At 37.2% G+C, this 12,573-nt stretch overlaps 1 protein-coding gene across 1 annotated transcript in view; it reads right to left on the reverse strand.

The window, feature by feature from the left end:
* Nucleotides 1-233: 233 nt before the first annotated feature.
* The window catches only part of RORB (RAR related orphan receptor B), a 136,893-nt gene continuing 124,553 nt past the window's right edge, over nt 234-12,573 (reverse strand). The window contains exons 5-10 of the mRNA XM_034410237.3: nt 8,133-8,254; nt 5,956-6,088; nt 5,373-5,480; nt 3,580-3,690; nt 2,812-2,924; nt 234-1,513 (exon numbers count right to left, since the gene is read on the reverse strand). Coding sequence (XP_034266128.1) covers nt 1,358-1,513; nt 2,812-2,924; nt 3,580-3,690; nt 5,373-5,480; nt 5,956-6,088; nt 8,133-8,254 — 743 coding nt within the window. The 3' untranslated portion in view covers nt 234-1,357. The remainder of the gene's footprint in view (nt 1,514-2,811; nt 2,925-3,579; nt 3,691-5,372; nt 5,481-5,955; nt 6,089-8,132; nt 8,255-12,573) is intronic.

Raw genomic sequence — 12,573 nt, forward strand, 5'->3', positions numbered from 1 at the left:
ATATATATATATATATATATATATATATATATATAAATTATTTGGTACATTTCAGGGATGGCTAATAGTTGACTCATAAAGCAATTTTATCCTCTCTCCGGTGGTATGATCAAATGTGAATTAAATCTTGATTAAAACATTTCCTGCAATTTTATTCAAAGAGAGGAAAAAATGGTTGTTCAAATGAAGTTTAGGTGGTGCCCTTCTTTGTATGAGAGATTTCGTATTGCATCTCCTTTTTTTTTTTTTTAATTTTATAAATAACCTCCTAGATTAGTGTTGCTCAACTGTGGCCATTTCTAAGGGTATAGACTTCAACTGCCAGAATTCTTAGCAATGGCCATGCTGGAAGGGGAATTCTGGGAGTTGAAGTCCACATACCTAGAAATGGCCAATGTTGGGAAACACTGCCCTGGATGATTCAGTTTTATTAGAATTTATAGTGGAGAGGTGATCGAATGGTGCGTAAAAATATTTTCCTGGTTCTAAACATGGTCTAAAGGATAGAACAGGTTGAAAAGTATGAACGTTGGCCTTCCCTGATATATACTGCTCATAGACAAACAGGACATGAAGTTTCCCCATGTGTCAGAGAATCCATATGGGACTTCAGTATTTCAGATTTTTCCTTATTCCCCTTCCTCCTCAGGTTAACACATAGGGTAATGGACAGTCCCCAACCATCTTTGTATACTGAATAGGGAAAAAGCGATAGGGCAAGACATGAAATACTCTACTGCTTTGAAATGTGCTTTGTCCACTCTTGCCAAGAATTCAGGGAAAGCAGGGTCTTTTAAAGTCTGTATGAAGCCCTCAATGCATTGATGCCGCACACACAAAGGGAAAGTCCATGACTTTTTGCATACACATACACACCTGTTTCCAAGACAGCTACAAATTGCCACATGCATTTAACTAGCTAAAACATAGAAATAGGTAAGCCTAGTTTAGTGAATTTTTCTTAAATTATATTTGACTAAACGGAGTAATGTTGCAAATTACTCCTCTGCTTTCTTTTATATCTACAATAAACATCTATAAACAGTGGTCTCCCAGAACATAGCCCCAATAAAATAAAAATAAACAATAAAGATCACACCCAGTATTCTATACTTGCAATTTTCTGGTCAGTTAAAAATTAAAAAAGGGGGAAAAAAATTAACAAAAAGAAGAGAAACCAAAGAGGCTCCAGTCAGGAGTGCATATTTACATTCTTCAAACTGTAGCGGTGAAAAATAATTCTATTAAGTGCAGGACATTCCTAGGTTTGCAGTAGTGACAAGTTTTAAAGAAAGTCTTCATGACAACAATTCTTTTGTCTGATCAGCGATGCATTCCAGGAGCTTTCACTTTCCCTTCACTTGCAACCAGTGGTAGAATCTGGATTGAACAGTTCCTTGTATAACGGAGGAAAAAGTGTGTTCACTATATCAGGATGAGATTGTTTAAATACCTGCAGTTTTTCTCCATGCAGGTTGCAAAGTGCAGTGATGGTTGATGTCTTGGCTACTAACTGGAAGGCAGACAGAGAAAGATAAACCAAGAATTTTTTTTATTCGAAATCAAAGAGTGCATAAATGCATACTTTCAAATTCTTCGAATTTTTACTTTTAAAAACATGGCAGTAGAATTTAATTTGGTGCTGCTTAATAAAATTGCTGACTTTTCTTTGTCAACTGAAGCTAAAGCCATATGTTAAACAGTTCATAAACAAAACACATGTTGCTTGAAAACATTTAAATCATTAAAATAAATTTTAGGGAACCAAAGATTAGCTAAGTCAATTTTAGGGAAGAAAAAGTGACTTGCTAGAAAGACAAAACCAGAACAACTGTGACAGACATCCTGTCAATTAGGCTAATCAGTTAAGGCCTTCTTAATACACTTGAGAAGCTCAAGCAGGAAAACTCAAATGGAAACACCTCATTTTATGGTGAATGTCTGTTTCTCCCATGAGAGGGTAGCTCTGCATCCTTCCATTCAGCAGGAGAAAAATTGCAGAGGTGACATCATCAGTTCTGAGGGGAGCCAGAGGCAAGATGACTTTTAGGGACCCCCTTGCCTAGCTGGGCCAACAATGTGCTTACTCAACTTTCAATATTTTTTCCCCACTTGCATAATCTCCTCCTTTTCCTCACTTCTCTGTACCTGTCAAGGAGGTGAGGTAAAGCACCTGTCAAGGAGGTGAGGTAAACCTACAAGTTTATCTAACTGTAGAAGAATAAACTTACACTGCAATCAAGGCTGCTCCTTGGAGCAGCTTTTGAAAGTAACTTCCCCTTCAAAGTTTAGTAGTAAGCCTAACAAATCAAACACTGCCTCTGGGAGAGGAAAGACAATAAAGGCAATGGTTAGAGAAGGACCTTGCAGAGAAGATCCTCTGTAACTCGTGGTTTGACTCCCGTGGGTGCTTCTGAGCTGCAGAGGAATTCCAGCAACACATGTCCAACTATGACATCTGCTCTTCCGCATGAATCTACTAAAGGCCCATAAATATAGTGGGAAATAGCTTGTTAGAGGTGAGGAACAGTTGTTCCAGGAACAACTTCTGCCAGAATTGGGCCCCAAAACCAGTTAAGGCATTACGTCAAAATTAACCTGCTGTTTAAGCAAGCTTCCCCAGGCCTAGACATTCCTTTGATGTCATTGACAATGCTTTTCCAAGTAAGTCTGGGAATCATTACAACTGAGTAACTGCTTTCTTTACTGGGGAAAACTGCCATTACAAATGAGGGAAAGCAAATATCCTAGTATAGTTTTATTTCTAGAGATTGGGTTCTCTGTGAATGTCATTTTGTACTGATGCTCTACCTTTGCCAAAGTCTCATCATCAAGATGATTCTTCTGAATCACATGTTGAAGTGCAAAATAAATCTTTTCCTGAAGTTTCTGGACCTTCCTTGGTTCTAAGAGCCAAGCTCGATCTGGCCAAACAAGACAACAAAATTAAAATAAGCATAAACATACATCATTAAAAGGTAGAAAGAAGATTCATGGTAATTAGTTTAATTTTCAGCAATTAAATATCTCAGGTTTGTGAAGGAAGTGCACCCATTCAGTTTCAAATCAAAATCTAATTACTTTGAATTACACAAATGATGGCTTTTCATTTTGATGTGAAATCCTCAATGCACTTCTCTAATGGACCAAACTATTAATGCCATAGCTGTGCCATGTAATGTTATCATTTCTAAAGGAACATAGTTTACGATTCAGAAGTTGATCTATAAATTTAAACGACATTGAATTTAAAGAATTTTCCAAGGAAGAGGTACTGACAAACTACCTCCAGGTAACAATCTGCCCAGTTCACTCACTCATCATGTTGAGGGTTCCTGAGTTACAAACAATGAGATCTATGGGGCACTCAAGAATGACATTTTTCTGGGCCTAGCTTCTGAATTTATAACATATACCGCATTAAAAACAAAACACAAAACAGATTATATCAATCCAGCCTTCCTTAATTAAGTTAATATGCCTACATGGGTGATGTGCTACAGGAAAGACTGACAGTGGTACATTTTGAACACAGGATGAGTTAAAAAAAGAAAAGGAAAATCAGTTGCAGGAAATCACCTGGTGATATCAGAACAGCAGATGAAAACAAGGCAATTTCTTCCTCAGTCAGCTGCAATGAACACAAGTTCTTTGCAAAGTCAAATGCTTCATTCACAAGGTCGTCAGAACCTACAAGCAACACAGATAACCAGGTCAAGTTCTGGAAATGCCTTTGGAGTGTGTATAGGATTTATACAGCTCAACTATTAAGCACTGTTGTCAAGTTATTACCCAGCCTCCTATATGAAATTTCTGGGTATGAGTTTGATAGTAGCAAGAATGAATCTCACACTCACATGCTTCAATTGGTTAAGCTTGTATACTTTATGGTTGAAGAGATCTAGGCTTCCATTCAGCTCTATCAAGTGGTGGGATTCAACCGGTGTAACAACAACTTCGCTGAGCGTGCATTTCGTTGATCATCGGAGCTACCAGTTCGCCTGAACTGGTCCGAACCAGCTGAATCCTACCCCTGGCTCTATCAACAGACTCAATCGTTCTGAGTCCTGGCTCCGCTCCAGGGAGTCACATGAACCATGAGAACAATACTGGTGGGATTTCCTGTCATTTGCCCATCAATTCTGCATGCTGCTGTCTTAAACACCCACCTCAACTTTAGAGATGGGATACCTGAAAGAGGAACTTTAGTGAACAGCTATCAGGTTTGTAATGGAGCAGCTAGTCATTCACCTATCTAAACCACTTAGGGCTATGAAGACAAATTGTGACCTGTCACTCAATTTCTTATTATACATCTAATGTGCTCATTTAGTTCATATAGTCTACGTAGAAATAATTTCCCCCTTTCAGGTTAAAGGTAAAGATAAAGATTCCCCTCACACATATGTGCTAGTCGTTCCCGACTCTAAGGGGTGGTGCTCATCTCTGTTTCAAAGCCGAAGAGCCAGTGCTGTCCGAAGACGTCTCCATGGTCATGTGGCCAGCATGACTAAATGCCAAAGGCGCATGGGACTCTGTTACCTTCCCACCAAAGGTAGTCCCTATTTTTCTACTTGATTTTTTATGTGCTTTCAAACTGCTAGGTTGGCAGAAGCTGGGACAAGTAATGGGAGCTCACCCCATTACGCGTCACTAGGGATTCGAACCGCTAAATTGCCGACTTTTCGATTGTCAAGCTCAGCGTCTTAGCCACTGAGCCACCTAACCTTTCAGGTTAGGTATCCACAAAAAAAGTGAAGTTACTTTTTAAAACTTTCTGAACACAGTAGAATTTGTCATCTCACAAAATAACCTCTGCCCTTCCATACATCTATCCTGAGATCAGACATAAAAGCTGAGTCATGGATTTTCATCATGATGTTATGATACATGTTTGATCAACCTGCCCTCCTCATTCCTACTATGAATACCTTGACTCCCTCACCCTAAATCTTTATACTTCTCCTTCAGCATGTATGTTTATTACCTTATACCTTAATCTAATTCTGATCTAAAATCCAAACTTGTACCTTTTCCAAATCTAGTACAAGTTTTCAGCCTGTATTTTTTTTTAATAATTTGGCAGTAGCTCATAAATCTACGGGAGAAATGAATTTCAATTCTGCCAGATGACATAGCAAAAGCATGTAAAATAATTACTGAGTAAACAGAGATTCAAGAACAAGAAAGTTGGTTTGCTGCTATTATATGGGACATAAACAGAATATCCTAATAGAAACTGGATTTTATTTCTCATCTGAGAAAATAGATCTAGCAGAGTCTTGGTCCCCTAAATATTACAAATGCTGATGAACTGAAATAAATCCCAATTATTTACAAAGCCTTCAGTTTTGTAAAAACAACCTGCCTACCCAAAGCCTTGAACATTTGCATTCCTCCATATTTTCCTTCAAACAAGACGGTGTTGTTGAGTGGGTTGAAGGCACGACACATTCTCACTAGAACAACTTCCAAGCAGCCTGAAATGATAACAAAAGTCCTGAAATATTAGACAGAAATATCCCAACAAGACAGTATAACCAGTTCTGTATTGTAAAAGTACTATCTCTGATATTGGATGAATGTTGTAAGAAGAGATATATTAAAGCTTTATTCTAGAAGAATATTGAGTCACATAATTTTTTTAAACTTTGTCCCACTAGGATAATTGTTTTATTTATTAAATGTATATGCTACCCATCTCACTGTTGAATTGGCTTACAACATCATACTTTCAATCACTTTTATGTGCAGCTAAACATATAACATTGGTGTTTCCACAGGACAGACACTGTGCAATTTTCTATTTTGCATTCTGATATAGAAAAAGAAATGATGGTAAGAAAGTGTAATTTTTACTAAGCGTAACAGGTCCTGTATCTTTATCTTCTTTTATTGATCACATATTAATGTTGGTTAAGTATTGTAGACTGCAATGTAATCTCCTCTACAAACCTGATTTGAGAAGTAGAATCTGATCATTCTGACAGAGTTCCATGAAGCCCGTTATCCGTTTTGCAAATTCCACCACATACTGAATAGCATGTGTGATCTGGATTGCGCACTGCTGCCATAATGCTTCTCTTGACTTCAAGAAGAAGTCACATGAAAAAGAAGGAAAGCAGAGAGAGAATGCTCTTTAAATCAGAGATTATGCTGTTGAAAATTGGTAACAGATTGCCAAACATCTAATGTTTAATGCATCTGACTAAGGTTCCGCCCCTAAAACTAAGTTCCCTTCCTCCTCTGCCTCATCCACTCCCCACATGGATACTGTTGGAGAATCTGTTACCCGTTTAAAAAATGTCATTGTCCCATTCATTGTGGCTCTTAGTCATTTTAAAAAATATTCTCATTCCCCACAGCTCCATAAAATTTGTCCACCCTTGATTCATATTATGATCATCATGAATGGAGTGGCGTGGCGTGGCGTGGCGTAGAGTAGAGTAGAGTAGAACAGAACAGAACAGAACAGAACAGAACAGAACAGATCAGAATAACAGAGTTGGAAGGGACCTTGGAGGTCTTCTAGTCCAACCCCCTGCTTAGGCAGGAAACCCTATACCATTTCAGACAAATGGTTGTCCAATCTCTTCTTAAAAACTTCCAGTGTTGGAGCATTCACAACTTCTGGAGGCAAGTTGTTCCACTGATTAATTGTTCTGTCAGAAAATTTCTTCTTAGTTCTAAGAATTTCTTCTTAGTTCTCCTTGATTAGTTTCCACCCATTGCTTTTTGTCCTGTCCTCAGGTGCTTTGGAGAATAGCTTGACTCCCTCTTCTTTGTGACAGCCCCTGAGATATTGGAACACTTGTATCATGTCACCCCTAGTTCTTCTTTTCTTCTTTTAGACCAGACATACCCAATTCCAGCAACTATTTTTTATATGTTTTAGCGTCCAGTCCCCTAATCATCTTTGTTGCTCTTTGCACTCTTTCTAGAGTCTCAACATCTTTTTTAAATTGTGGTGACCAAAACTGGATGCAGTATTCCAAGTGTGGCCTTATCAAAGCATTAAAAAGTGGTATTAACACTTCATGTGATCTCGATTCTATGCCAAGTGAAATGATTTGAACCCTTGGATGTTTAATAGGTCCCTGTTTTGTTTAATTAAGGTGTCAGCTTCACTCTCATCATGCTTATATTCCTAGTACTTTGATTCCAATCACCATCTTCTCTAGAAGGATAGACCCATAATACAAGAAAGGAATACCACTCCTTAATTAAATCCAGGAATGGTTTTTGAACAAATTCTGCATATTCTGGGTTTTAGAATATTTATTAATTCAATTTGTATGCCGCCCCTCTCTGAAGACTCAGGGTGGCTATATGCAGATAATACCTTAGTTCTGCCAAGTTCCTAACACAATCAAATTATTTGACTCCACTTTTGATATTTCGCTAATGAGGAAATTACAAGTGGAAATCACAAAAGAATAGAGAATTAGAAGTTCAGTAGGGCACACTTCATTCATTGTTCTAAGTGCACATTCATCTGGAAACTTGCACAATTAAATACAGGGTACTAAACATACAAATTGTGTACAGAAATCTTGTAGTAACACAAATAAGTAACAGTGCTTTCAACAATTCATAGAATGCCAGAGGTGATAACCATATGACAGGATATTCGGTTTGTTTGAAAACCTTTTTCTTTCCACTCTGCTTGTAGTGGGCTTATTTTCTGAGAGGGAAAAGAGGCAACTCTATTAAAAGGAAGAGTTGTAGTAGTTGGGATTTTAATTGTACCCCTTACAATAAAAGGTGAGTAAGAAAGGGATGTTTGCTGTACCTACAATAAGCATTGTGTAGAGAAAATCAAGTTAGTGCCTCGGATCATCCAGTAAATTAAATTCAGGAAATATAAGGGGAAGGTTTTCCCTCTGCCCCTACAGAGCACAAGTAAACTGCAGAAACAGAACTGAGGGTAGGTACTCAAAGTGACAGACACAACAGGTTAGTACAAAAAATTAGATGGCGATTAGGAAGTTTACTCCATTTTTTAAAACATCCTTATTCAATTTTGCAATCACCATAGTTATAATCATGAATTCAGAGAGGCCATGCTTTCTTTGTGGTAAGAAAGAAACAAGACATTTTATTGGTTTGGGGTTGTTGTTTTTTTTTTGTACCTTGCTCTGGTATATTTTGATTTCTTCATATGTGTGGGTTTGCCAGGCTAGCTGGTGTAGTTCCTCCATTGTATACTGACACGTCTCCAAATGGGACTTAATTATATTCTGTGCAATTCGATCTAAGAGACAGGAACAAATAGGATGTAACTCATAACATTTGATTTACAAATAATTATACATGTAGTTTTATATATCAGATCCCAGGAACAACATCAAAGCTTTCTGTCCAGAAGAGTGCAATGCTAGGAACAGCTAAGATCCTATGTGGAACCTCAAACACCCAGGCCTCTGGTAAAGGGCTTGAGATTGAGGAAGTCACAGACCACTCATAATGGCGAGGAGGGAATTTACACACACACACACACCTACATATACAAATGTGTACTTTAATCATGTCATAATATACACTATTTTGGTTAGAAAGACAGGATAAAAATCAGATAAAAATATTAAATAACTCATGAAATCTATATGCGGATGGCTAGAATCACTGTCTTTCACCTGAATGTTTCTAGCAGTAGTTCATTGTAATGACCCAAAAGTGCTTTTTTCAAGAGGCAACTGGACTTTCTGGTTTTTCTTTGAACATGTTTTGCTTCTTATCCAAGAAGCTTCTTCAGCTCTTGGATAAGAAGCAAAATGTCTTCAAAGAAAAACCAGAAAGCCCAGTTGCCTCTTGAAAAAAGTATTTTTGGGACAGCCATGACCTGGATGACTAAGAATCTCCATAGACATTCATTGCAATGACTTCATTTAGTGAAATGTTATACCAACAGTCCCAAGTGATATAAGATCTTGAAGTTAGTTCATTGTGCTATCCATTCATGTATAAGTTTTGGGCAGGCATTCAGGTTATAAATGTATAATTTTGCAATCAACGGAAAATGTGATTATCATTCCCCTTTGAAATTTTCTTGGGCTAAAATAATAAATTCAAGGATTATGAGAGATTGAAGCGTTGCAACAAAGTTTCCCCCCAATAGCAGATACAAAAAGCTATACTGCGCACAAATAGTAGGACCTGGGATACGGAGTTACATAATGTTGCTTTTTCAGCCATTTTAAATTATGGAAGAATATCTTCTTCCTGGTTTAAGTATTGGCGCTGTTGAATGAGGAGTAAGATATGACAAAAGTCACACAATAGTCTTGATTGAATATTTGATTGCAACAGCAATGATTTAAATGATCCATTAATTTTCATTCTTATTATGTCATGTCATGAGGAGGCGATAAGCCACCTGGGAAAGCGAAGGGAAATAATCAAAGTTGTTAAAAAGCGAAAGTTAGAATATTTTGGACATGTGATGCAACACCCAGAAAAATACAGCATCCTTCACTTAATCCTCCAGGGAAAGACTGATGGTCCAGGCAGAAGAAGAACATCATGGCTTCAGAACCTAAGGGACTGGTTTGGACAAAACTCAGCAGCACTTTTTCATACGGCTGTTGACAAAAATAGGATTGCCACCATGATCGCCAATGTCCGATGACAGATATGGCACAAGAAGAAGAAGATTATGTCATGTGTAGATGGGTAGATGTTTCAGTATTCAATTCCTTTGCATGGTGAGTTACTGAATTTTGCTGCTTACTGCTGAATTTTTACTATTCATCATAAAAGAATTGGAGCTTTTGGGGGCCAGAAAATAAATTCGGTATCTTTTCATCTGGATTTGATAAACAATTTACTTCTTTTTTATTGAACTTGGCAAAAGAAATGATGGTGAATTGACTGTTTAGAAATATATGCTGTGCATTCAACATACAATTACAGAATTGTAGAGGTCTTTATAGGCCAATAGTGTGAGACAAGTAATCCAGGAACAATAAATCCGTCAACGTTTGCAAGGTAAAACAAGGCCTTGCTCAAGACAGATGTTGGTATAATCATCAATCTTTTATTAAGATCTCCCTTTAGAAGTGTACACATTAAATAAAAGCTACAAAGTTTGTACTTCCATCTACTTGTGAATCAAGATCACTTGAGCTGTAGTGGTTAGCGTGTGGCCCGTGATTAAAGGGGTTTTGTTTGTTTGTTTCTACAGGTCAGTCTTGATTCTGTGCAACTTCCTGGATAAGTCCCTGCAGTTTTCTCAGCAACATATTTGGAAACGGTTGGCCTTCTTCTTAGGAGTTAAATGAAGTGATTGACTCAAAATCACCAAACTGGCTTCATGCCCAAGGCAGGACTAGAGCCCTATATACCAATTTGTAGTTTGATGCTTTAACCACTACACCAAACTGGCTCTCAGTGCTTAAAGTACACATATATAATGCTATACAGTCCACATAGAAAGGAAGTTTCTCAGATTGTCAATTGACACCTGGAATACTTGTCACTTGTCAATTGACATCTGGAATATATACAGCTGCCAGGAGCATTTCCATGTCAGGTGAAATACATATTAACCAGATATCTGTATTATGATAGGACTAGGGGGTATCTAGAGCTTTTGATAGGCCTCTTACTTGGGACATTGGCTGTTGTTTGAACTGCCAGTGGATTTAGCATATATTCTATTTGCGTTACAATTATGTCATAGAAATGACTTTCCTGAGTGTTCTCTTCCAGTTTAACAGGGATTTCGCAATGTAATCATATAGCAAAATGTCATAATGTTTACAATATTAAAAAGGTGTCTATTTATCTATTTATTTAATTTTTTAATTTTTTTATACCGCCCTTCTCCCGAAGGACTCAGGGCGGTGAACAGTCAAAATAAACATATATATAAAAATGTGAATAGAAGCAATAAATAATAATTAAGTCAATTTGGCTTATCAGTTAAGTTAAAATCTTCAGAATAAAATTTACACAATTAGGAAAAGGAAAGAAAAAATTAATTATGCCAGCCCGGCTTGGTGAAAGAGGAAGGTCTTAAGTGCCCGATGGAAAGTACGAAGATCTGGGATTATTCTTATTCCTGGCGGTATCCTGTTCCAAAGGGTAGGTGCCCCCACAGAGAAGGCTCTCCCCCTGGGAACCACCAGTCGACATTGCTTTAGTGATGGTACCCTGAGGAGGCCCACTCTGTGGGAGCGTACTGGTTGGTGGGAGGTTATAGGTTGCAGAAGGTGGTCTCGTCTATGGTCCAATTCACTTTCTGATTTATTACATTTCCAATGATTGCTAAAATCTACACTTTATTTTGTAAGGGTGGCTTCATTCATAATAAAATGATTTGCTAGGGGAAATGGCAGGGTATCATTTACAGTGCTGATATCACAAAGGTGGAATTAGGGAGCACATAACTTTCTTTTCTAATACTACAATACCTTATTTTTAAGCTGTGGCATACTTTTCAAAACAAGAATATCTTCAGAAGTAATTTATGACTAAGTTATGAATATTTCCTGAACTTTAAATAAATGCTTGGAAATACTGGAGAGGTAGAATCAGTTAGACCAGGGGTACCCAGCATTGGGCCGCAACATGATAGAATCAATACAAACAGACAAAGCCCCATCCACGGGATGCAGGCAGCATGTGAAACAATGCACCCTCTGGTCCATGGAAAAATCTCTCTCCACGGAACCATTTCCCGGGTGCGGCCCAGTTCCCCAAAAGGTTGGGAGCTGCTAAGTTACACTTTAAAGTATTGTAAAATAAAATATTGTTAGTTTAGTGGGACAATCTTGATCCATAATATTCCTTATTTCTCTTTTTTATACTTCACTTTTCTCCTTCATTGGCTTTATGAAGTATCAGCTGCTCATTTCTTAACTTTCTCATTTTTTTTTAATTCTTGGGAAGTGTGAATGATTTTGCCAAAGATAGTTTGCTTCTTACAAACTTCTTAGGAAGTAACTGACATGCTTTTTTTAAATGAGCAATAATACTTTTTTTACAATCTTAAACTAGGAAACCAACATGATCACACGGGCACGGATGAGAAAATCCACATTAAATAGAGTTTCTTTTTTTTTTTAATAGTTGTTAAAAAAGAAACAACTTAAGCCTAGTCAGTTTTTGAAATGAGAAAAGAGGATGAATAGAGAAAGGATACAGAATTCCTTCTTTCCAACATTTATCTGAGGTTTTTTTTTTTTTTTTTTGCTGTAAGAATTCAGAGAATTGAAGCCATGCAGGTGAAAAAATTCTACTGTAGCTGAAAATGAATACATGAAAAAAATGCCACAAGAGCATTATCTGCTTTCTGTCTTACTATCACTCTGTGTACTATAATCTTGATCTCAAAATATATATGGTTTATATGATATGTAGTGTGAGTTTTAGATTGTGAAAATAGTCTAAGATTAAAATATTTGAGAACAGAAAGTGGTGTAAATGAGACTTGTATGCTGAAATCATTATTTCAATGTGTGTCCATCTCATTTCCTGTCATAGACTCCCTAACATTTATCAAAACCCTTTCATTTATCTTAATTTTTTCTCAATTCAGATTGTACACTGATAGTTGTAGAAACTTCCTAA

This window comes from Pantherophis guttatus, chromosome 2 (assembly GCF_059756535.1).
Source record: "Pantherophis guttatus breed Tessera chromosome 2, ASM5975653v1, whole genome shotgun sequence".
In the NCBI taxonomy this organism is placed as follows: Eukaryota; Metazoa; Chordata; class Lepidosauria; order Squamata; family Colubridae; genus Pantherophis; species Pantherophis guttatus.